The sequence below is a fragment of the Schistocerca piceifrons genome, chromosome 9, assembly GCF_021461385.2.
Source record: "Schistocerca piceifrons isolate TAMUIC-IGC-003096 chromosome 9, iqSchPice1.1, whole genome shotgun sequence".
Taxonomy (NCBI): Eukaryota; Metazoa; Arthropoda; class Insecta; order Orthoptera; family Acrididae; genus Schistocerca; species Schistocerca piceifrons.
In genome coordinates this window covers 44,081,551-44,107,881 of record NC_060146.1, presented here as the reverse complement: position 1 = coordinate 44,107,881, position 26,331 = coordinate 44,081,551, and the positions used below count along the sequence as shown (strand labels likewise).

At 46.1% G+C, this 26,331-nt stretch overlaps 1 protein-coding gene across 1 annotated transcript in view; it reads left to right on the top strand.

The window, feature by feature from the left end:
- LOC124716682 (endothelin-converting enzyme homolog) overlaps window positions 1-26,331 on the top strand; it is a 330,992-nt gene that overhangs the window by 259,704 nt on the left and 44,957 nt on the right. The window contains exons 6-7 of the mRNA XM_047243221.1: window positions 20,540-20,607; window positions 23,162-23,292. Coding sequence (XP_047099177.1) covers window positions 20,540-20,607; window positions 23,162-23,292 — 199 coding nt within the window. The remainder of the gene's footprint in view (window positions 1-20,539; window positions 20,608-23,161; window positions 23,293-26,331) is intronic.

The following is a 26,331-nucleotide window of genomic DNA, read 5'->3' as shown; positions in this document are numbered from 1 at the left end:
CATTTGAACATTTGAACCTGATCGAACACATCTGCGATGTGACTGAAAGTGGCGTCAGGGTTCATCGCCCCCCTCACCGGATTTTACGGTAATTAGGTGACTTGTGAGTCCAGATGTGGCGCCAAATCCTTCCAGCAACCTATTAAGGCCTCATTGCTTCCATGCCACGACGCGTCGCCGCTGTTATCCGTGCCAAAGGTGGACATTAAGTAAGTGGTCGATATGTTCTGGCTGAACAGTGTACAACCCGCAAACAACCGTAGATGAAACGTATGAAATTGTAAAGAACCTGTCATGGTGTGCGTAAGAAGAACAAATAGGTTAGTAAAAATAGCATTTGGCTTTCGTACGTCGTCACGGATTTCGCGTTGTCGTTGCGCTGCTCTTTTGTTCAAAAAATGGTTCAAATGGCTCTGAGCACTATGGGACTCAACTGCTGAGGTCATTAGTCCCCAAGAGCTTAGAACTAGTTAAACCTAACTAACCTAAGGACATCATAAACATCCATGCCCGAGGCAGGATTCGAACCTGCGACCGTAGCGGTCTTGCGGTTCCAGACTGCAGCGCCTTTAACCGCACGGACACTTCGGCCGGCGCTCTTTTGTTAAATTAAATCTAGAGGCCAGGGCGTTATATAACAAAATCCATTCTGATCACTGGATTCATTAAAGACTAATGCACTTCAGCGCACACCAGGAGGAAAACTTGCCGACCAGAAGGCGAACGCTGTCGTTGACGACATGGACATCCACGAATAGCCTCTTTCCTTCCATCTTCCCTTACGTCATGACTAGCCAATCATATTAGAGGGCCAATTAAAAGTTTTACAACAGTGACATCAGACATCGATAGTCTGTAATAAATAGAAGCACCTATCCCCATGCAAAACCAGTCGTGCCCTGAGGAAGGCCGTTGCAATTCGGCCGAAACGTCGGTTTTAGTTTATTATTGTTTTTAGTTTTTTAGCAATGACGCGGCATAATACCCAGAAGAATTTTAATCACAATGACACCGGCGGCCGGAGCCTACGTTCTTATACAATGGAATATAGTTCCTTCTAGTAAACAATCCTTCGTGTCTTATTGCTGTATACGAATTAAAATTTCACTTGATACGGTGAAAGAAGATGCTTGCTTTTTGAAATAAAAAGTATGCATTTATTACTTAAGATCATTCTATGAAGGCATCCTTCCTTATATTCCCTCCTGAATATCGACGTTTATGACGAAAAGTTACCGTCAGAGAATCGTAACCTTCTCTGTTTTCGGCTCTTGAGGAAGAATGTCTGTACCATTCCTCAACGGACATCCCCCATCAAAAGTATCCCCAGGACAGCTCAAGCTATCACATAGGCAAAGCTGCACACATCACTTATTAATGTCCACTGATAGGAGTCCGGATACTTTTAACTGACTAGTAGTTAGATAAATTCTGAGAAAATGTATCCCAGACAAGAAATTTAAAGCCTAGTGTAGGTGAAAGTGCATTCATTTGTGTGGATGTAAGGTAAAGTGATATTGCTGCTTATTTCTACTGTTTACTCCGAGTGTATAGCCTAAATTCTTACTATAGTGACAAACTTCCTTACAGGAAGAAACATAAATTTTTGCAGATGCTTTTCTGAATGTCCATCTGCGTTAACTATTGCATTTTCCCGCTCAAAACAATTACAACTGACGTCGTCCTTTTCGCGCTGTCAATGACTGTCTTAAAATTGTCCCTTGTCCAGGTCAGTAGCTGACGTCTTGACTAGTCGAAGCTGTCTTAACACACAATTTTTTTCATTTTCCAGCTATTCCAGCAGCAATTCTGGACTTTCCATTCTACGACCTAGGAGTTGAGTGAGTATTACCAAATGTCACCTGTATCAGAATGGCTAATTACTTCTTGTACCGCTCAGTATATATATATATATATATATATATATATATATATATATATATATATATATATACTCCTGGAAATTGAAATAAGAACACCGTGAATTCATTGTCCCAGGAAGGGGAAACTTTATTGACACATTCCTGGGGTCAGATACATCACATGATCACACTGACAGAACCACAGGCACATAGACACAGGCAACAGAGCATGCACAATGTCGGCACTAGTACAGTGTATATCCACCTTTCGCAGCAATGCAGGCTGCTATTCTCCCATGGAGACGATCGTACAGATGCTGGATGTAGTCCTGTGGAACGGCTTGCCATGCCATTTCCACCTGGCGCCTCAGTTGGACCAGCGTTCGTGCTGGACGTGCAGACCGCGTGAGACGACGCTTCATCCAGTCCCAAACATGCTCAATGGGGGACAGATCCGGAGATATTGCTGGCCAGGGTAGTTGACTTACACCTTCTAGAGCACGTTGGGTGGCACGGGATACATGCCCAGCTTCATGGAGACGGTTGCGAATGGTCCTCGCCGATACCCCAGGAGCAACAGTGTCCCTAATTTGCTGGGAAGTGGCGGTGCGGTCCCCTACGGCACTGCGTAGGATCCTACGGTCTTGGCGTGCATCCGTGCGTCGCTGCGGTCCGGTCCCAGGTCGACGGGCACGTGCACCTTCCGCCGACCACTGGCGACAACATCGATGTACTGTGGAGACCACACGCTCCATGTGTTGAGCAATTCGGCGGTACGTCCTCCCGGCCTCCCGCATGCCCACTATACGCCCTCGCTCAAAGTCCGTCAACTGCACATACGGTTCACGTCCACGCTGTCGCGGCATGCTACCAGTGTTAAAGACTGCGATGGAGCTCCGTATACCACGGCAAACTGGCTGACACTGACGGCGGCGGTGCACAAATGCTGCGCAGCTAGCGCCATTCGACGGCCAACACCGCGGTTCCTGGTGTGTCCGCTGTGCCGTGCGTGTGATCATTGCTTGTACAGCCCTCTCGCAGTGTCCGGAGCAAGTATGGTGGGTCTGACACACCGGTGTCAATGTGTTCTTTTTTCCATTTCCAGGAGTGTATATATATGTGTGTGTGTGTGTGTGTGTGTGTGCGTGTGTGTGTGTGTGCGTGTGGTTGCTCTAGGGTAGCTGGCGACAGTAATGACTAACACTGTACCCACATGTCTAGCAACTGGAGGCAAGAAAGGCTGGTAGCAAAACTAACGGAAAGTGAAGAGCAGTCTATTACGTACTGTAGATTTGATTCGAGTGTGGACTGTTTGCCTGAAGTATGTTGTTTGCTGGAGAGTAGGCTAACCATATGGTTTATTAGCTATTGCTACACTTCATGCATACTAAAATAATCACATTTTGTATTTCGTTAAGACAGTGGCGAATTTTTGTCCAACATGTTGAACATGATGGTTCAGGGTATAAGCAACTGTAATAATTAATTTGTAACAAATAAAAACACTCAATTTGGTACTTTACGAAACTTAACAAGCTTAAAAAACAAGGTACGAATGGAATAAGTTACATAAAATGGGAAAGTAGCGACATACATCATTATTTATTTTACATCGTGTTAATTCATACATAGGGACTTCCGTCGTCACCCCCTTACCCCCGCCCCCTTCCTCTGTGATGCAATACGCATAACCCTACTGCCTGCATGTACCGTTATTCAAGCAAAATTGAGTGAAAGTATTTCACTTACACTGAAACTTTTTCTCTGCAAATCAATACGTCTTGATTATTGATTATCTTTTATTGAGTTTTTGTTTATTTAATTTTTTAATAAATATAATTTTAGTATATTAGTGTATTTTGTACAACTGATTTTTTATATTATATTTTGCTAATGCTAGAAGTAACTATAAGTGACTTTTGGTTTAAACCTCCGATCGCTCCAATAGTAATTCTTATAATAGTAATAATAATAATTCAAATAAATATTTTTAGTTGACTACAATATGAGAGTGCTATTACAGGAGCTATTTTTTGTCATGTCATTAGTGTTAAACAATTATTTCAACTTGTTGCCCTATAACTTCCGGAAATCAAAAGTGCAATTATGCATCCCCAATTTTTAATAGTAGTCTAGATTTAATGGAACAACTAGTTTACTGTTGCTAGTCACTGTTTATTTATCTCCACGACGCGTTTCAAAGGTTTAAACCTCCATCATCAGGTGAATTTAATTGGTTAGTGTTTTGTTTCTCCACTAGACAGTGCCAGAAGTTCGTCCAAAAAACGTAACACAACACACACAAATATCCATACCAACAAATGTAAATCGACCTAATGATGGAGGTTTAAACCTTTAAAACGCGTCTTGGAGATAAATAAACAGTGACTGGTAGCGGTAAACTTGTTGATTCATTTAATGTCAATAAAGGTCACTGTAAAGCCTAACCTAAAATGTTCGCATTTAAAATCTAGATCTAATTATTATCGATGGGATAAATTCTCTTTCCCAGCCTATTGGTTATTTTATCTGAATCAGCAAAATTGAAAACAATAATACTGTCGATGCTATTGCTTGGACAATGAAATCAGTTGGATGTGGGAAACTTCCTAAAAAAAAAAAAAAAAAAAAGAAAAAAGAAAACACCTACGCTCGCCGGCCCCGACTTTCGTCGTTTATCTGCCAGACGGACTCAATCCGGGACTGTCGCGTCTCCCCGTCCTGGAAGTGGTGCTTTAATGCGCGCGGATATCCGGGACTTAACAAAGTAAGTTACACATTTCGTCCAGGACGCAGTACCCAAGCCTCCCGCGGTGAGAAAAATAGGATCCATGCCTCCCGGACCCTTCTGGTCAACCTGGGGCACAACATCCAAGGGTGCCACGGTGAGGGAAGCAACCAAGTCCTCCCGTTCAAATCACGTAGTAACATACATACTTCTAGCCGAAGCTGTAAAACATTTTTATTCATAAGTAAGAAGAAAAAACGCTTCTGATTACTCTGCTATTGCTTAAAAATTATTTGGTGGTTTTTGTACCAGTTTGTTTAGCGATATCCAGGGTGCACCATGTAGAGGCGGACTGCCTCATGTCTCACTGTGTAGGAAACTAATTTCACATATTGTTTTCTTCTAATTTTTTCATCCTTAAATTAGCCACTTGTTGGTTCACGAGTTTTAAATTCGAACTACTTCTTTTCTTCTTTTTGTTTTTGAGAAAGTGATTGCAATTTTGGTTTATCTGTGTATATGTGACCTGTAGGAGTAGAACACTATGGTACTTGCTGTGGACACTTCCAGAAGCATTCGTTGTTTCTTATTTTTGCCCACATGGACGAAGGAAGTCTACTCAATAGTCGCAGAATGTTCGTAGTTTTTCACATACAGACATCGTTGACATTATGTTGTCAACAAAACAGTCAGCAACCATAGAAGGATCCAGCACTGACAAACCAGCTGTACAAGAAAGAAACTTCGCGATTTGATGTTTGTTATCCTTCACCACCAGCTCTGTCGTAGATGAAATTTACAACGTTGGATTCTTGCATTAGTCCAAACTTCACTTCTAGCTTGCATTCAACTTCCTCCAAACTCTGAAAGATCAGACATAAAGCCGGCCGGGGTGGCCGAGCGGTTCTAGGCTCTACAGTCTGCAACCGCGCGACCGCTAAGGTCGCAGGTTCCAATCCTGCCTCCGGCATGGATGTGTGTGATGTCCTTAGGTTAGTTAGGTTTAAGTAGTTCTAAGTTCTAGGGACTGATGACCTCAGAAGTTAAGTCCTATAGTGCTCAGAGCCATTTGAACCATTTCAGACATAGAGCATCACATTTGTCAAAAACTGTTGGTTCAAATGGCTCTGAGCACTATGGGACCCAACATCTGAGATCATCAGTCCCCTGGAACATAGAACTACTTAAACCTAACTAAACTAAGGACATTCACACATCCATACCCGCGGCAGGATTCGAACCGCCGACCGTAGCGGTCGCACGGTTCCAGACGGAAGCGCCTAGAACCGCTCGGCCACACCGGCCGGCCAACAGCTGTGGAAAGGACACATTGAAAAGGTTAAGTTTTCTTATCGTTCAACAAAGAAAGAGAACCATTGGAATATAACGTCCATTAACAAGACTATGTATCGCAAATAGCTGCTAAAAGACTTAATTCAATGCTTGAAAGCTCCATCAACATGTATTGTGTCTAACTACGTATTTAGAGGTTTCCTCTTCAAAGTATATTACAAAATTCTTGTCAGCATCATCATATAACTAACTGTCCATCTGTAGTATTCACACTTAATGTATTCAGAACAAGAAGAACCTCCTTCATACTTGTTGGTAATTAGTATAGAATTTTCCGTCCGGCATTGTAATTTGGTTCACGAAACCTGTAGAAATCGCTTCCGCGTATTCTTCTTCCAGTTAATTATACACACTATGTGATCAAAAGTATCCGGACACTCCCAAAAACTTACGTTTTTCATATTTGGTGCATTGTCCTGCCACTTACTGCCAGGTACTCCATGTCAGCGACCTCAATAGTCATTAGACATCGTGAGACAGCAAACTGGGGCGCTCCGTGGAACTAACAGACTTCGAACGTGAACAGCTGATTGGATGTCACTTCTGTCATACGTCTGTACGCAAGTTTTCCACGCTCCTAAACAACCCTACGTCCACTGTTTCCGATGTAATAGTGAAGTGGAAATGTGAAGGGACACGTACAACATAAAAGCGTACAGGCCGACCTCGTCTGTTGACTGACAGAGACTGCCGACAGTTGAAAAGGGTTGTATCCAGACCATCACACAGAAATTCCAAACTGCACCAGAATCCACTGCAAGTACAGTGACAGTTAGGTGGGAGGTGAGAAAACTTTGATTTCATATTCGAGCGGCTGCTCGTAAGCCACACATCACGCCACTAAATGCCAAGCGACGCCTCGATTGGTGTAAGGAGTGTAATCAATGGACGACTGAACAGTGGAAAAACGTTTTGTGGAGTGACGGATCACGGTACACAATGTGGCGATCCGATGGCAGGGTGTGGGTGTGGCGAATGCCCAGTAAACGGGCATCTGTAAGCGTGTGTAGTGCCAACAGTAAAATTCGGAGGCGATGGTGTTATGATGTGGTGGTGTTGTTTTGCGTGGGAGTATCACAGCGCAGGCCAACATTGATATTTTAAGCACCTTTTCCTTCCCACTGTTGAAGAGCAATTCAGAGATGGCGATTGCATCTTTCAGCACGATCGAGCACCTGTTCATAATGCACGGCCGGTGGCGGAGTGGTTACTCGACTATAACATCCTTGTAATGCACTGGCCTGCACAGAGTCGTGACCTAAAGGACACCTTTGAGATGTTTTGGAACGCCGACTTCGTGCCAGGCCTCACCGACCGACATCGGTCCCTCTCCTCAGTGTAGGACTCCGTGAAGAATGGGCTGCCATACCCCAAAAAACCTTCCAGCACGTGACTGAACGTATGGCTGCGAGAGTGGAAGCTGTCATCAAGGCTAAGGGTGAGCCAACACCATACTGAATTCCAACATTACCGATGGAGGGAGCCACGAACTTGTAAGTCATTTTCAGCCAGGTGTCTGGATGCTTTTGACCACATAGTGTATACGTTTCGATGGTCTGTGACATATATATTCTGTAGCTTTCTTCTTCAGTTCACAAACTATTTTCTGTCTCTGAATTTTACCACCAGCTGTTTCTTTATGGTTGTAGTTGACTTGATTCTGGAGCACATCGGTGTCTTCAGTGGAGACAGTTGCTACTCGTACAAAACTTTTGCAACTGTTAATGTTGCACGCCCATCACGCTACACCACATTTTACCAATTTTTGGAATCCGATAGCGTCTTCTTGTTGTTGTGATCTTAAGTCCTGAGACTGGTTTGATGCAGCTCTCCATGCTACGCTATCCTGTGCAAGCTTCCTCATCTCCCAGTACCTACTGCAGCCTACATCCTTCTGAATCTGCTTAGTGTATTCATCTCTTGGTCTCCCTCTACGATTTTTACCCTCCACGCTGCCCTCCAATACTAAATTGGTGATTCCTTGATGCCTCAGAACATGTCCTACCAACCGATCCCTTCTTCTAGTCAAGTTGTGCCACAAACTCCTCTTTTCCCCAATTCTATTCAATACCTCCTCATTAGTTATGTGATCTACACATCTTATCTTCAGCATTCTTCTGTAGCACCACATTTCGAAAGCTTCTATTCTCCTCTTGTCCAAACTGTTTATCATCCATGTTTCACTTCCATAGATGGCTACACGCCATACAAATACTTTCAGAAAAGACCTATTGACAGATCTATACTCGATGGTAACAAATTTCTCGTCTTCAGAAACGCTTTCCTTGCCATTGCCAGTCTACATTTTATATCCTCTCTACTTCGACCATCACCAGTTATTTTGCTCCCAAAATAGCAAAACTCCTTTACTGCTTTAAGAGTCGCATTTCCTAATCTAATTCCCTCAGCATCACCCGACTTAATTCGATTACATTCCATTATCCTCGTTTTGCTTTTGTTGATGTTCATCTTATATCCTCGCTTCAAGACTCTGTCCAGTCCGTTCAACTGCTCTTCCAGGTCCTTTGCTGTCTGTGACAGAATTACAATGTCATCGGCGAACCTTAAAGTTTTTGTTTCTTCTCAATGGATTTTAATTCCTACTCCTATTTTTTCTTTTGTTTCCTTTACTGCTTGCTCAATATACAGATTGAATAACATCGGGGAGAGGCTACAACCCTGTCTCACTCCCTTCCCAACCACTGCTTCCATTTCATGCCCCTCGACTCTTATAACTGCCATCTGGTTTCTGTACAGATTGTAAATAGCCTTTCGCTCCCTGTATTTTACCCCTGCCACGTTCCTAATTTGAAACAGAGTATTCCAATCAACATTGTCAAAAGCTTTCTCCAAGTCTACATATGCTAGAAACGCAGGTTTGCCTTTTCTTAATCTAGCTTCTAAGATAAGTCAAAGGGTCAGTATTGCCTCACGTGATCCCATATTTCTACGGAATCCAAACTGATCTTCCCGAGGTCGGCTTCTACCAGTTTTTCGATTCCTCTGTAAATAATTCGCGTTAGTATTTTGCAGCCGTGATTTGTGAAACTGATAGTTCGGTAATTTTCACATCTGTCAACGATTGCTGTCTTTGGGATTGGAATTATTATATTCTTCTTGAAGTCTGAGGGTATTTCGCCTGTCTCATACATTTTGCTATCCCAGATGGTAGAGTTTTGTCTTTCTAAAGTAGAATTTTCCTTCCCGGTCTACTCACAGTAACTGCAGCAGCGTCGGAGGACATGTCCAAAAGAGCAGATGCCATTGGTGTTCTAGCAGCTCCCGAAGAATGAAATTACAATGTAATCCTGACCATTAGCTGCTTCCAGTGGTTGATAAATATCAACTTGGAGAGTTGAAAATGCGTGCCCCAACCGGGACTCAAACCTGGGATCTCCTGCTTACATGGCAGACGCTCTATCCGAATGAGCCACCGAGGGTACAGAGCAGAGTGCATCTGCAGGGACTTATCTCTGACGAGCTCCCCGTGAGACTCATGCTTCGAACTTACTGCCCACGCACTGCATTTGTAGTTCTCCTTTCCACTATACTCACTACTCACGGTAGTGAATCTACCGATTCCCGTAAAAGTTTGCCTTATTTATATGATGATGGTATCTATTCTTTTGGACATGTCCGAAAGAACAGATACGATCTTCATATAAATGAGGCTTACCGGCCAATGATCTTCTTCAGTGCGGATGCACTCACATTGCTCAAACTCTTGAGGGAATCGGTAGATTGGCTACCGCGAGTAATGAGTCTAGTGGGCAGGAGAACTACAAATGTAGCCGGCCGGAGTGGCCGTGCGGTTCTGGGCGCTACAGTCTGGAGCCGAGCGGCCGCTACGGTCGCAGGTTCGAATCCTACCTCGGGCATGGATGTGTGTGATGTCCTTAGGTTAGTTAGGTTTAATTAGTTCTAAGTTCTAGGCGAATGATGACCTCAGAAGTTAAGTCGCATAGTGCTCAGAGCCAACTACAAATGTAGTGTGTGGACAGTAAGTTGGACTTGTGGTTCTCACGGGGAGCGTGCCAGACATGCCCCTGCAGTTGCACTATCGTCTGTGTCCTCAATGGGTCAGTCGGATAGAGGGTCTGCCATGTAAGCAGGAGCTTCCGTGTTTGAGTCCCGCTTGGGGTACATATTTTCAACTGTCCCCGTTGTTATTTATCGAAGCCCGTAAGCAGCTAATGGCCTGGATTTCATTGTAATTTCATAGTTCACTATGAGACTACCTGACGTAAACAGAAACCTACCCTCACAAAATAGCACTCCGACGAGGCATGGATGGGTGAGGGCTTCTTACTGCTGGTACTTAGACTTGTTCGGGAGGCAAGGGTTCTGCTACCTGCCACGCCAACCTGCTTGTGGGAGGCTTCGGTCCTGCCCCCTATCGTCTCACACTAAGACCACTGTACAAATGAACAGTGCATTGTCAGAAGAGGGTGGATGTAGTGCGTTTCCTGTAGACACAGTTTTGCTGCGATACGGATAAATGCGCCATCTCAGAGTGCGAGCGATGTGGTGCAGCAACTGGAAACGTACTCCAGAGTTGAAATTCTCGGAACGTTACATTTCTTGTGGACACAACATGGGAATTCCACAAAGATTCGCCGTGAAATCCCGTCACAGACACGTGGGTGATGTTGATTGGGAAGTCCGATCTTGCACCGTGTGATTTCTGTCTTTGCCGGCTGCCGTGGCCGAGCGGTTCTAGACGCTTCAGTCTGGAACCGCGCGATTGCTACTGTCGCAGGTTCGAATCCTGCCTCGGGCACGGATGTGTGTGCTGTTCTTAGGTTAGTTAGGTTTAAGTAGTTCTAAGTTCTAGGGGACTGATGACCTCAGATGTTAAGTCCCCTAGTGCTCAGAGCCATTTGGACCATTCCTACCTTTTTGGTTAGCTGCAAGAGCATCTGGGGGGGAAAGAGATATTACAACTATGAAGATGTTCACACGGCGGTTCTCCAATGGTTCTGCAACCGAGGATCAGATTTCTGTCGACAAGGAACTGAACTATTAGTAGAACATTCGTACCGTTGTTTCGGAGACTTGGTGGGTATGTTGAAAAGCCGTGTCATGTTTCTGTGTCACACTGACGTACTGTGCAGCACTGAATAAGTTATTTGTCCTGCCATATGAACGTGTAACTTTTATGTTCCACCGTGCGGGGTAGCCGCACGGTCTGAGGCGTCTTGTCACGGCCCGCGCGGATCCCCCCGTCAGAGGTTCGAGTCCTCCCTCGGGCATGGGTGTGTGTGTTGTCCATAGCGTAAGTTACTTTAAGTTAGATTAAGTAGTGTATAAGCTTAGGGAACGATGACCTCAGCAGTTTGGTCGTATAAGATCTTACCACAAATTTCCAGTTTTCTTTTAAGTCCCCTCATAATATGCTGTGTTGTGCACTGATGTTTGTTGGGAGTTTATTCCGTATAAAATCTTAATGTATCTTCATTCAGATAGACATTAGGATTATAATACACCCCAAACGTATCGCTGTCGAAAAGACAAGGCTAGACTAACTACGGTACGCGTAGAGGATTTCAGGCAACCACTTTTCCAGCGCTAGGTATGTGAATTGAACGAGGAAAAGCCTTAATAAGTTATACAATGCGAAGTACGCTCTGCCACGCACTTAATGGTAGTTTTCAAAGAATGCGTGTAGAGGTAAATGAACCTGATGGCTGCAACCGGTAGCGTTCCTAAACAATGAAATGTTGTAATTTGTTTCCAATGGCGAAATTGTAAAAATCTGAATTGTATACCACAGAGTATGTAAAATTACGCAAGTACACTGTTCAGTTACATTAATGTGACCGCTTCCTATGTGTGACGTGCATTAACAGGCGGCAGCTGGCAGCACTAGCAATGGAGGGTATACAGGGTGTGCGGAAATACACGTTACAAACTTCAGTGACTTGTAGAGGGGAGTGAGTACATACTATACTTGCTAGGTTGTTTCACTACGTGGTATTCATGGTGAGAGAGGGGGGGTGGCAGTGATTACTTCTAATTGGATGACGTCATTTGAAGTCACACCCGGTTCGAGTCTCATTCAGGAGTCTGTGAGTGTTAGAGGTGGTATGGAGTGTTGAAGGTGGCAAGGCTGTAGTTGTTGTTCATCCACAGCACACCAGACGGCGCTGGGATTAACATCCACTACACGCGCAATTGCTCGTGTACTCGCCGACAGGTTCTTTTCAACATGAGGCGTCTTCCAGTTCGGGTATACTGTGTCTCCTTGGAGCACCACTGCCACGCCTGCTCAGGATGAAGATACTCAATCCTCGAAGTCGTCGGGTAATTGTGGCGAAAAGGGTGTCTGGCGGTGCCAGACATTGTGCACAACGATCTTCATAAAGTTGGCGAGCAGCTCTTCCACTATCAGGCGATCATTGTAGGCAAATTCACCCCTTCCTTCCGTCTCCTCGATTTCTATATCACCATTTATGGCCGTCCTATCGGCCTCACCCCCACCCTCAAGTACCTTGGAGTCACCCTTGACCGTCGCCTCTCCTGGACCCCCCATCTCTGGACAATCCAAGCCAAGGCACGCTCCCGACTCCGTCTCCTCAAGCTCCTTTCTGGCCGTACATGGGGTCTAGACCCCTCCACCATCCTCCACATCTATAAATCCCTCATCCGCCCTACCCTCTGCTACGCCCACCCTGCCTGGATCTCCACTCCTCCTACCATTTACAAATCCCTTCAATTCCTAGAACGGCATGTTCTCCGCCTCGCCTATGGCATCTGTCTCCCATCCCCCACGTGGATCCTGTATGACCTAATTCCGTTCCCGCACCTCCTCCTTTTCCTCGAATGGATACAGATCCTCTACACCTCCCGTAAACTTGATCCCCCTCACCCACTACTCTCTCCCATCCTCTCCCCCCCCCTCCGCCTGCTGCCTCGCCTGTATTCCCACGTCCCACCTGCTCTCCATCTCTCCACTCTCCATACCTTCTCCCAAGGTGGCTTCCACCAACTCCCCCTCCCTGATGATGCCCTTATCCCCTCCATCTACCCCTTCTATCAACATTGATCCTCCCTATCCCCTCCCTGTATTTCCTTAGGGCACCATCTCTCCCTTCCTCCCCCCTTCCTCCCTCCCTCCTCCCCCCGGGCTTCCCCTACCCCCTAACCTTCTTCCCTCCCCCTCCCATCTCCACTGCCACTGGCATCTACACTCTCCCCTCTCCCTCCTCCACCGCTTTTTCCCCTTTTGGCAGGTCCCCGGACTCGCACACGTCAAGTGAACATTTGCGCGCTGGAGATCATCGCCATCGGTTCTGTGTGTGTGCCGTAGTGTTCATGCTTCAGCGTTTTCACCGCACCACGCTCCATCGTTGACGTGTGCTATCTCAGTCAACAGTGTTCGTGTACAGTGCTGACCGTTTTTTTTATTTTTTACTACACCTGTGAACGGCTCCGTGTTTTTAACTCATGTGTCTACTGTTTTATGTCCACCATTATGTTATGTTTTTCTGTATCTTCATTGTTTCTATTTGTACTGACTGTGGCCGAAGAGCGGCATAATAATGCCGCTGCCGGCCCACCTTTTGTATAAGGTGTCAAAATAACAATAAAGAAAAAAAACTCTTCCACTACCGTGAGCTCCGCCATACAGAATGATTATGTTGGTGTATTCTGCAAACGTCTACTTACAGATACTTGATGAGGCTCGAATCAGATTAGAGAGGCAGAACAAACGTCAAATGACATCAGCCGATCCAAGGTAACCACCTACACCCTTCCTCCCCCCCCCCCCCCCCTCCGCCCCGCCCAACCGTGACTACCCTGTTGCAAACCTACCTAGCAAAATATGTTTTCAAACGGCAGTTGGACGGAAATTGTACGTTTCCGTACATGGGTTCTTATTCAGAACACTATGTACTCGCTCCCGTCTACAGGTCCTAGAAGTTTGTAACGGAAATTTCCGAACACCCTGTATGAAGAGTGAGGCGGACGTGGAAACAGTGCAATCGTTGTGGCAATGCGGAAAGGGAGCCATTTATCTGACGCCCAAAGGGCATGATCATTGGCTTTCGAGCCAAGAGGGATAGGATTTCCAGAACAGCAAAGTTTGTAAACAGTTCTCGTAGCTCCGTAGTTGAAGAATACCGTGCTTACCAAATGGCGTTACCCAAAGTTCGAAGTGCAATAGCCGGCCGGTGTGGCCGAGCGGTTCTGGGCGCTTCAGTCTGGAACTGCGCGACCGCTACGGTTGCAGGTTCGAATCCTGCCTCGGGCATGGATGTGTGTGATGTCTTTAGGTTAGTTAGGTTTAAGTAGTTCTAAGTTCTAGGGGACTGATGACCTCAGATGTTAAGTCCCATAGTGCTCAGAGCCATTTGAAGTGCAATAGCCACTCACAGGCGGCCGGTGTTCGGAAATTCCCATTTCAGACCTCTAGATCTTGTAGAGGAGAGCGAGTGCATAATATTCTCAATAGGAACCCATGTCTGTAAACATACCATTTCCGATCTACAGCCGTTTGACCACATGTTTGCTGGAAGAGTAGTCTTGCTGTACCACGGGCAGTAAATGTGAAGAGTGAACAACCGTTGCGGATATGTGTACGAGAGAACAGACGGTCAGCTGTTGAGCAACTGACCGCCCAGATGGACCAAGGCGCTAACAACAGTGTCTCCTCAATGACCGTTTAGCGATCGCTGTTGCGTGTAGGCCTGGAGCAGACGCCTGGTTCATGCGCCCACTGCCGACTGCTGTCCATCGGCGACAAAGGCTAGATTTTACTCGCCAGTAATGCAACAGGACGTACACTGAGTGACGACAAGTGACTTTTTCAGATCAGTGACGTTTTACACATCATCGGCATGAAATGTTTGGAAGCAAACAGCCTGTAACAGTCGCTGAAACGCTCGAGGAAGGAGGATGGAGCGTAATGGTCTGGAAAGTGTCTTCATGGCATCCCCTGGGTGATCTCGTTAATTTGGAAGGCACTGTGCATAACGCAATTTGTGGTGTGCGTACTCTAAGACCTTCGGTACACACACCATCAGATTATTTGACTTGTCGCTCTAACGAAGTAGGCGAATGTCAGCAATATGTCTCGTGGGCTTATCGTGGCGTGTTTATCTTCTGCCGTTATGTCAGACGATAGAAATGCCACTTGCACGCTTACAGTAGCAGATTGACGGTGACCAACTTTTAACAGAACTTGATTAATTTTCACACACATTTATTAAAATAATAAAAAACATAGACATTACTTAACTTGATTCTGCATGCTGTTTACAATTGACAGTCTGAAGTTCCTTTGGTCTTGGTACGTTAATCTTATTCTCACATATCTCTGATACTTGACAAAGTGTCTATTCATTTATCTTCATGGCATATACTTGGCAAAGTGTCTATTCATTTATCTTCATGGTTATGTACAGGAATATGGTAATTTTATTAGGCGCAGACTGAAACTTGACTATAGACTGGTACAGACTGGTGCAGACAAATGCAGACTGGTGCAGACTGGTGCAGAGAAATGCAGACTAATGCAGACTAATCGGAGTTCTGTACACTCGTTATAATACCTCGTGCATTCATGTATCACTGCGCGAGTGTGATCCGCGAGGAGAAAAGGTTCTACATTAGCAGCAATCTCATTGGCTGCGTTACATATTAACACGCGGATGGGCGGAAACAGAATTTGGTCCGTCTCTAAGGCAGCGTCTCTAAGGCACACAAACAAAACACCATAAACCCACCAAGACACACAAGAAAACAAACCATGGCAACACACACGGACAAGGCCTGGGTAAAACCAAGGCCGGACACACCGAGGGCGACTTACGCGGAAGTGGTTTCTCCCCCGAGGAACCATGAAAGCGTAGCCCAACCATCACAACACCAGACACTATCACGAGAACAACACCGGGTAACACACAGCAACAACGACCAGGTCCACCATGACGGAGGAAGCCCCAGGGAACCCCACACACACTCCCCCCCCATGGATCAGCTGTTAGGCGTAATGGTGCAGACCATGAACCTCGTCATGGAAATGATGAAGGAATTCAGGGAAGCCCAGAAGCAGAACACACAGATCCTCGTCGCCCTTCAGGCAACAGTCCAGCAGTCGCTCCCCTCTGCGACTTCCTCAGTAGTATCAACACCCCATCATGAATAGACGACCAAATATTCAAGGCCTGACAATGTGCGTCTTTAACGCAGACGGCATTGTTAATCAAGAGGTCGAGTTCCGAGAACTCATGAAGGAGTTCTCCATCGACATATGCATGATGGGGGAAACCCACCTAAAACCGGGAGTAAAAGCGACAGTTCCCAACTACATTAGCTACCGTAAAGACAGGCCAACCCAAGGCGGAGGAGTGGCCATATATGTAAAAAGAGGGATCCCCCACCACCAGGTATTCTTACCAGCTACCAACAAAATCGAAGCAGTGGCGGTGGAAGTAACCACTGCCACTGGACCCCTAACAATTGTTGCAGTCTACCGACCCCCACATGACCAGATAGATGAGGGAGACATAGCTGCCCTAGGGCAAATTGAAGGCAAACTCATAATAGGGGGAGACTTCAATGCCAAACATCCTGATTGGAATTCTAGAGTAGCCTCCAGAGCAGGCGCCAAACTGCAACAACTAGCGCGCACCCAGCACTTCGAAACATGGGGTCCAGTCGAGCCCACACAGTTTCCAAAAAATGGAAGCAGGCCCGACGTGTTAGATATAGCTCTCACTAGGAGGATCGCAGGGTTCGTGGCGGCAAGGACAATCAACAGAATGTCCTCCGACCACAACCCAGTGATTCTGGAGGTCGATGTGGGAGAATGGGTAGCACTCCCACGGTACCAGACGTCGTACAAACGAACAGACTGGGAGCGATACGAAGAAACTGTCGCCTCTGATATCGCTCGCGCTCCGCCACCCACTGCTGAAACAGTAGAACAAGCGCTACAAGACCTAACAGGCACCATCTTGCAGGCAGCGGAAGAAGCCACCCCTCCACAAAGGGATGGCCCACCGCCGCAAATACAGCTCCCGGAACACTTGCTAGCTCAAATTCGACACAAGAACAGAGTGGCAAAAGAGTGGAAGATCACCAGAAATCAGGCCACAAGGAGGCTGCTCAATCGTCTACAGAGAGAGCTGAAGGTAGCGCTCAATGAGCACAGAAACCAGCAATGGCAAAACCGCCTCACAGCTCTCAAAGTAGACGATCATACACTATGGCAAGCGACAAAACAGTTTACAAAACGACGCGCTAGGATGCCGCCACTGCATGGCGAGCGGGGACTGGTCTACAGCCATGCTGGAAAGGCCAACGCCCTCGCCGACTCCTTCGAGAAGCAGTTCCAAGCGGCAGAACCCCAGGATGAAGAGCATGAAGAGGTAGTCAGTCGTCAACTGGCCGTCTTCCTCAATGCCGAGGAGGACCCAGAGGACGAACCCATACTTTTTGCCCCGAGGACGTGGCAAGAGTAATCAGGTCCCTCCCTACAAAAAAGGCGCCAGGGCACGACTGTGTCACAAACCAGTTAGTCAAAAAACTCCCACCCACAGCGATCACACACCTCGCGAACGTCCTCAACGAGATTACTCGTTCCCGTGTTTTCCCAGATTGCTGGAAACATGCGGAAGTGGTCGCGATACACAAACCAGGGAAAGACCCTCTATTCCCGCAACACTACAGGCCGATTAGCCTCTTGCCAACTCTCAGCAAGATCTATGAGCGCCTCCTGCTAAGACCCATACAAGAACATATTACCAGAGAGCAAATTCTGCCGGATTTCCAATTAGGGTTCCGGCAGAACCACTCTGCCCCACAACAGGTCATGAGAATGGTTGAAGCAGCCACAGAGGGCTTCAACCACAGAGGCTACTGCGGGATAGTGCTACTAGACGTAGCCAAAGCCTTTGATTCAGTATGGCATAGAGGGCTACTCTACAAGTTGTACACACAAGGGTTTCCCGGGAGCATAGTTCAGCTCATTAAGAGCTATCTCACGAATAGGACTTTCTCCGTCAAAGTAGAAACAGCCACCTCCACCAGAAGGCGTATTCGTGCCGGGGTGCCGCAGGGATCGGTCCTGGGGCCCGTATTGTACAGTTTGTACACTGCGGACACTCCAACGGCCCCCCTGGTGCACACTGCACAGTACGCTGACGATACAGCCTTCTACACGAGAAACGCGAACAAGGACCTGGTCATCCGTAGGCTACAAAAGGTTTTAGATGACACAGAAACTTGGGCCTGTCGCTGGTGCATCTCGATCAACTCCGAGAAGACGCAGGCAATGCTGATTACCCGCAGGCTCGGAAGGCGCGAACCTCCTCAACGTCCCCCCTTCCACCTTCACTTAAATGGAATCCAACTCCCCTGGCGCAGAACCGCCAAGTACCTTGGCGTAACCTTGGACTCTCGTCTTACGTGGAAACCCCACATAGACGAGGTCCACAGGAAGGTCTGCGCCAGAATGTCCATCCTATACCCTATCCTGAACACAAACAGCTCCCTTCCCTGCCCAGTAGCAGTAAATGTTTACCAGGCCCTGATCCGGCCAGTAATGGAGTATGCGTGCCCTGTCTGGGGATGCGCGGCAAAGCAGCACCTGGACAAACTCCAGAGGCTGCAGAACCGCGCCCTCAGAAGGGCACTGCGCCTACCTCTTGGATTCCCCACAGACGACTTGCACGCCGCAGCCGAAATCCCACTCCTGAGAGAGCGCTTCCAGGATCTGGCAAGGGCCTTCTATGAGGGTTCTTCCCCAAAGAGGGGAAAGTAACAGATGTGGACAGCAGCAAGGCAGCGCCATCTCGTACTGTGGAGACAGACGAGCGCTGTGCCTGCGCTGTTGTGCTTAGCAGGGCGCGCTCTAGTGGGAAAGTTGTGTACACGCTGACTACGCAGAACTATGTACACAACACAATTATGCATCTATTCTTCAGGATCATGTAGACACCTATATGCTATTTGTTTCTCCTCGGCATGGTGGCATCTGCCACCATGAGAATGTAACCACATAGCTTACAGTGTACTTGGGTGGTTCGAAGAGCATTTTACCTTGCTCTTCTGGCCATCAAATTCCCAGTATTTAAACCCAGTCGAGACCACCTGGATTGGGGTGTTTGCGCCATGGGTCCTCAACCGAGAAACAAAGAATCGGAATGGCTCCACATCCATGTCGGTGCCTCCAAGAACCTCATCGACTCTCACCCAGTACGTCTGTAGGTGTGGACATGGTCTGCCGTTATTGAGGGTTGAGTTGATTTGGGGGGAGGAGAACAGACTGTGAGGTCATCGGTTTCGGGAAGGATGGGCAAGGAAGTCAGCCGTGCCCTTTCAAAGGAACCATCCCGACGTAAAGCGATTTAGGGAAATCACGTAAAACCTAAATCAGGGTGGCCGGATGCCCGTTTGAACCGTCGTCCTCCCGAATGCAAGACCAGTGTGCTAACCACTGTGCCACCTCGCTCAGTCGTTATTCAGGCAATTGACAGGCGGTCACATTAATGTGGATGGACACAGTAGAATTAGTTTTATATTATAAGAAATTTAATTCATGTTCATGCAAACCTTTGAACGTAGCTGCTAAGGTTCAGTGACCGTGTGAGAATTATATTGGAACAAATAAGCCCTCGGTCACAAATATTAATTCAAAATTGACCTGGTTTCGACGCTACTATGAGCGTCGTCTTCAGAATTAGACTAACTGTTGTAAAACATATTAGGTGTATAGTACATTTGTTGTGACTTGGCAAGACAGCCAAGCCAGTATGAGGTGAAGCCGAAAGGCACGCGTTAAAGCACACGCAGGCTGGCGTGAGGTCTGGAAAATGACAAGGTCTTTATAGTAGCAGAAATAGTACGTAGCTTCTGGAATACTTAACTTTAATCCATAATTGGTGAACATCTGTCTGACGGTACATGCATCACAAGATAAATAGCAAATGATAATGGCGCCTTGCTAGGTCGTACCAAATGACGCAGCTGAAGGCTGTGCTAACTATCGTCTCGGCTAATGAGAGCGTAATTTGTGAGTGAACCATCGCTAGCAAAGTCGGCTGTACAACTGGGGCGAGTGCTAGGAAATCTCTCTAGACCTGCCATGTGGCGGCGCTCGGTCTGCAATCACTGATAGTGGCGACACGCGGGTCCGACGTATACTAGCGGACCGCGACCGATTTAAAGGCTACCACCTAGCAAGTGTGGTGTCTGGCGGTGACACCACAACATTAATAAAATTAAAGTTTGTACTGACTCGAAAAGATGCAGTACTTACAAGTCACACATTAAAAAAAATTAATTTTATTAATGTACTATATACCTAATATGTTTTAGAACAGTTAGTCTAATTCTGAAGACGACGCTCATAGTAGCGTCGAAACCTGGTCAATTTTGACTTAATATTTGTGACCGAGGGCTTATTTGTTCCAATCATGTTCATGCGTCATAGAAGACTGGAATAAATATTATGTAATCGTCAGTGTAGGTTAAATAGCTAATCTTTACATGCTAATAAGATGTAAGAGCTGCAGACAGGCTTGATATAAGAAGCCTTTGTACACATTTTGTTCCTCACAGTGCACTTGTCTTGAACACTCTGCTGCAGGGCACTGAATTACGGGGCCATAGGGAGCATCCTGGCTCACGAAGTCACTCACGGCTTTGATGATACAGGTGAGTCTAGTGTGGGACGGTACTAAGCGTGTCGCGCCAGCACTTTGAAAACTTCACGTAGTATCCAGACGTTTAGCACATCCGCACTTTAGCGTTCTGTAATGTGAAGCACTGTAGCACAGAAACACGGAGTACAACAGTGATCTGTATGATCAGAAGCCGATTACGTATGTTTGAAACACTGTCAATTCTTTTACACATTCTTTCTCGCGGAAACGTGAACATGATTTACAAGTTCATAAATACCCGTTACTTTGATGTGCATTGACTTTCCACGATGAAATCAGATTTTTTAACAAATTACATAACGCGACTGCGAAGTCAAAAAACATAGGCGGCTAACTGCTTGTCGAATTCAAACTATTATTTGCTTCATATTCGATACTTAGTACAGAGATTATGACACATAAAATAACCAAATACGCGATTTAATTTGAAGAAACATGATCCGAGAAGACATGATGTCATTATCGAGTTCTACAAACAAGCTAAACGCGATTCATTATATCGCATTATTTCACGTTATTACATGTAACGTGTATGTATCTTCGTTGTCCACGTAGTACTACGTATCTTAAAAGGATCACACTACTAGGTACAGTCAGAAATAGGCAAGCAACAAACAAGTCATGGTATAAAGATCGTAATTAACGGTGGCGCTTAACACCCACACATTTACTAACGGAAGTCAGCTGCCACTTATCTACGAAACAAGGATTGCATATCAGTGCCAACCAACAATACAGCTGTCTACTCTACGGCTGTATGTCTAAGTCATAGCAAAAGCGAAAAACATTCTTACACCTATGTCAAATTTTTGCATTTATTGATATTTCAGAGAATATTACAGTATTGACTGGTATATTATCCCACGTAAACAATCATTTACAGCCAACCGAATCTTCATGACTGACTCTACCATATTACGCTCACTGCATATACTATATCTTGTAAGTTGTTAACCGTGCTACAAATAGTGTGCAGAATGGCCTGTAGGTGGCAGCATAGTGCAGATGCACACATAGTGTCACAGTACCAGTATAAAGATGGCCGCCCCACCTGCGACTTGCACCAGGGAAGAACAGCGTTCTGTTATTCGGTTTTTGCGTAGTGAAGGTGTGAAACCTATTGAAATTCGTCGACAAATGAAGGTACAGTACGATGATGCATGTTTGTCACAGCAGCAAGTCTACGAATGGCTTAGGAAGTTCGCAAATGGTGTGACTTCAGTGGAAGTTGCTCCTCGTCCAGGTGAGGCACAACGAGTTGTGACTCCACAGAACATTGCGGTTGTTGAAGCCATAGAGACGGAAAACCACCGAGTGGCACTGAATGACATTGCAGCATGTTTAGAGATTAGTCATGCGTCAGCACACCACATTGTGCATGATGTGGTCCAGTTTCACAAAGTGTCTGCAAGTTGGGTGCCACGGCAGTTGACTCCTGGAATGAGAGAACTACGTGTAGATGCATGTGTAGAACTTCCTCGGCGCTTTGAACGGGAAGGTGATGGCTTCCTTGCAAGAATCGTTACTAGAGACAAAACCTGGGTTCACTTCCACCAACCGGAAACGAAGAGAGCGAGCAAGGAATGGCGCCATTCCTCATCACCAAAACCAAAGAAGTTTCAAACACAACCATCAGCAGGGAAGGTTACGCTGACTCTCTTTTGGGACGAAAAAGGCGTCATTTTGGAGCATTACATGCCTAGAGGGACCACTGTCACCAGTGCATCATACACAGATCTCCTAAAAATCATATGTTGCCTGGAATCAGATCAAAGCGACGTGGATTGCTGTCAGCAGGTGTCCTTTTGCAACATGACAATGCAAGGCCCCCACACTGCCCGTACAACAATTGCAACAATCACAGACTTGCATTTTGAGTGTCTTCCTCATCCACCAGACTCACCAGACCTTGCCCCAAGTGATTTCCATATGTTTGGACCACTCAAAGACGCAATGGGAGGAAAGAAGTTCCGTTCTGATGAAGAGGTACGCCACGCGGTGCATGAGTGGTTGCGCGGACTACCAAAAGAATTTTTTTCTAAAGGAATTTATGCACTTTGTAAGCACTGGAGGACTTGCATTGAGCGTGGGGGAGATTATGTTTATATGTGATACAGTTTTGTACCACTTCTGCACAATGAATAATATTTTTAAAAATATTTAAGGTTTTCATTTGACTCATCCTCGTACTAAAGAATCTTTGAACAAAATATTATGGCATATGCAGTGATGTGTTTATAAATGAACAGGATGATATTAGATGTATTTGTCTGTCGATTTTTAACCAGTTCTATAAATTCACCATTTCACCTTGATGTTAAGAACTTCGACGTTTTGTGGTCGACTATTATCGACAGTCGATATTGACGAGTAGATGAAGAAATCGAACTATCGACGATTTATCAACATATCTTATGTCTAATATAGCAGCAACGGACTAACCAGACAATCACAAATCACCTTAGGCACCATTTCAGTCACTCACGCAGCTGACTGCATAGATGTTGCTAGCACACTCATGTTCATTGTTGCTCTGCTGCCCGCAGGTCGTCAGTACGACCCGAGAGGTGAACTGGTGCCGTGGTGGACCAACAGAACAGTGGAGGCATACAGTAACCGCACACAGTGCTACATCAACCAGTACAGCGCCTATGAGGTTCCGGAAGTCAACAAAAAGGTAAGAGCACCTGCCTGCTCTCTTCCACAGTAAGGTACACCAGACTATTCCTTGCTCGATATTCAGTCCTCTTGCAGACAGTCACTACACACGTGGCCCTGAAGACCATGTGTCGGTTGGGGCTCAGTGGCTGCAAGTGAGCAGCAATCAGCTGTGGTAATACAGACCACCAGTGTGGCCGTGGCTTACCTACTTCCGAGCACGATGGCTGAGGAAGTGACCCTTGCCAAGCCTCAGTGCGGGATGCTGCCCATCAACAAATGATTTTCTCTTCCGGTCAAGGGAGCCACCAGTGCGTCAAAGACGTTGAACACAAGTGTCGATGCAGCATGCACTACTGGCCATTAATATTGCTACACCAAGAAGAAATGCGGATGACAAACGGGTATTCATGGACAAATACTATAACTGACATGTGATTACAATTTTACGCATTTTGGGTGCATAGATCCTGAGACATCAGTACCCTGACAAACCACCTTTGGCCGTAATAACTGCCTTGATACGCCTGGGCATTGAGTCAAACAGAGGTCGGATAGCGTCTACAGGTACAGCTGCCCATGCTGCTTCAACACGATACCACAGTTCATCAAGAGTAGTTGCTCGGCCACCATTGACCAGACGTTTTCAAGTGGTGAGAGATCTGGAGAATGTGCTGGCCAGGGCAGCAGTCGAACATTTTCTGTATCCAGGAAGGCTCGTACAGAACCTGCAATATGTGGTCGTGCATTATCCTGCTGAAATGTAGGGTTTCGCAGGGATCGAATGAAGGGTAGAGCCACGGGTCGTAACACATCTAAAATGTAACGTCCACCGTTCAAAGTGCCGTTAATGCGAACAAGAGGTGACCGAGACGTGTAACCAATGGCACCCCATAACATCAAGTCGGGTGATACGCCAGTATGGCGATGATGAATACGCGCTTCCAATGTGAGTTCACCGCGATGGTCGCCAAACACGGATGCGACCATAATGATGCTGTAAGCAGAACCTGGATTCATCCGAAAAAATGACGTTTTGCCATTCGTGCACCCAGGTTCGTCGGTGAGTACACCATCGCAGGCGCTCCTGTCTATGCTGCAGCTTCAAGGGTAACTGCAGCCATGGTCTCCGAGCTGATAGTCCACAATGCTGCAAACGTCGTCGAACTTTTCGTGTAGATGGTTGTTGTCTTGCAAACGTCCCCATCTGTCGACTCAGGGATCGAGACGTGGCTGCACGATCCGTTACAGTCAAGCGGATAAGATGCCTGTCATCTCGACTGCTAGTGATACGAGGCCGTTGGGATCCAGCACGGCGTTCCGCATTCCCCTCCTGAACCCACCGATTCCATATTCTGCTAACAGTCATTGGATCTCGATCAACGCGAGCAGCACTGTCGCGATACGATAAACCGCAATCGCGATAGGCTGCAATCCAACCATTATCAAAGTCGGAAACGAGATGGTACGCATTTCTCCTCCTTACATGAGGCATCACAACAACGTTTCACCAGGCAACGCCGGTCAACTGCTGCTTGTGTATGAGAAATCGGTTGGAAGCTTTCCTCATGTGAGCACATTGTAGGTGTCGCCACCGGCGCCAACGTTGTGTGAATGCTCTAAAAAGCTAATCATTTGCATACCAGAGCATCTTCTTCCTGTCGGTTAACTTTCACGTCTATAGCACGTCATCTTCGTGGTGTGGCAATTTTAATGACCAGTAGTGTATTTTAATTGAGAGTGATTTGTATGACGACCTGAGAGCAGAACTGTTTCCCCCACAGGACCTGCCTACTTTAAACGACGAAAATGCGGGTGTGTAGACAACACGGTGCCGAGTATAGACTTCTGATGGAATAGCCACGTGTGCTAGTAACAACGATCCAACAGCAAATGCGCCAAGGAAATCAATTACTCTTCTGGCAGTGGTGAGGCCTGAGGATGGCGGTACCGTACCGCCGAAACTCGTCGCTTATCGAATAAAGACATTCTCAAAATACAGCTGTGGTGGTACTTTCCCTGATATTTTAAGCTTTTGTTTATTGCCACGGCGAATTCCCAAAATACTCGATGTTCCAATTTAAATGTGTAGCAAAGTGGCTTGGTTAGCCTTCACATTTAAGCACTCCCTCACCTAAAGTAACCTGGCACCTTTTACACAGGATGCGATTCAAAAGTTTCAAGACTTAACACAGAACTAGAAATTTATTGGACATTTAAGTACAGTGGACTAAAATTCTTCAAAATATGTTCCTTCAGCATCAACACAGCGATGCCAGCGCGTTTTCCACTGTTCGTAGACCTTGAAACATCCCCTTAAAAAAATTATAAATTACTCTTACGTTATTTGATTTTCAAACAGCTGAACAAAACTGAACGTACTCAGACATTACTCTCTTTACTTATTCTGATCAACACTACACTAAACTGACACACAATATTTTTAGCACAACACAATCTGACTTTCAAAAATACCTACAAAAGAATGGCCCACTAACAATAACATATACCTTTCATGAATCACTTACTTCACAAAAATCTTCGTTACTCAAACTACTGCAGTACAGCGAGCGCCAATACTGCCAGCTAAATAAAAGATTCTAAACACTGAAGGCACTAACTACTGATAGGCATAGTCAGCAAACGAAATATTTTGATATGAGAACAAACAATGTATTTACCTTAATAATGTTCAAAAGTCAATAATATCCAGTATTACAAATTTACTCTTTCTGATGAACACAAGTCCAGATCGTCCGCTCTTCAAATTCTGCCATCTGTCTCCCCACATCCACCACTGCTGGCGGCTCCCCTCCAACTGCGCAACGCTACGCGCTGTTCACAGCCAGCTGCCCAACACTACAATAGCGAGTATTCCAGCAAACCAGCCACAGACTGCACACAGCACAGTCAGTGATTTTCATACAAAGCGCTACGTGGCGTTACCAACATAAAAACCTAAACAGCCTACTTACAACCTTCTGGAACGCCTCGGACGTCATGCTGTCAAAGGCTCTCGTCGAAGCCTGCTGGATGGCGCGATGATGGACTCGAATCA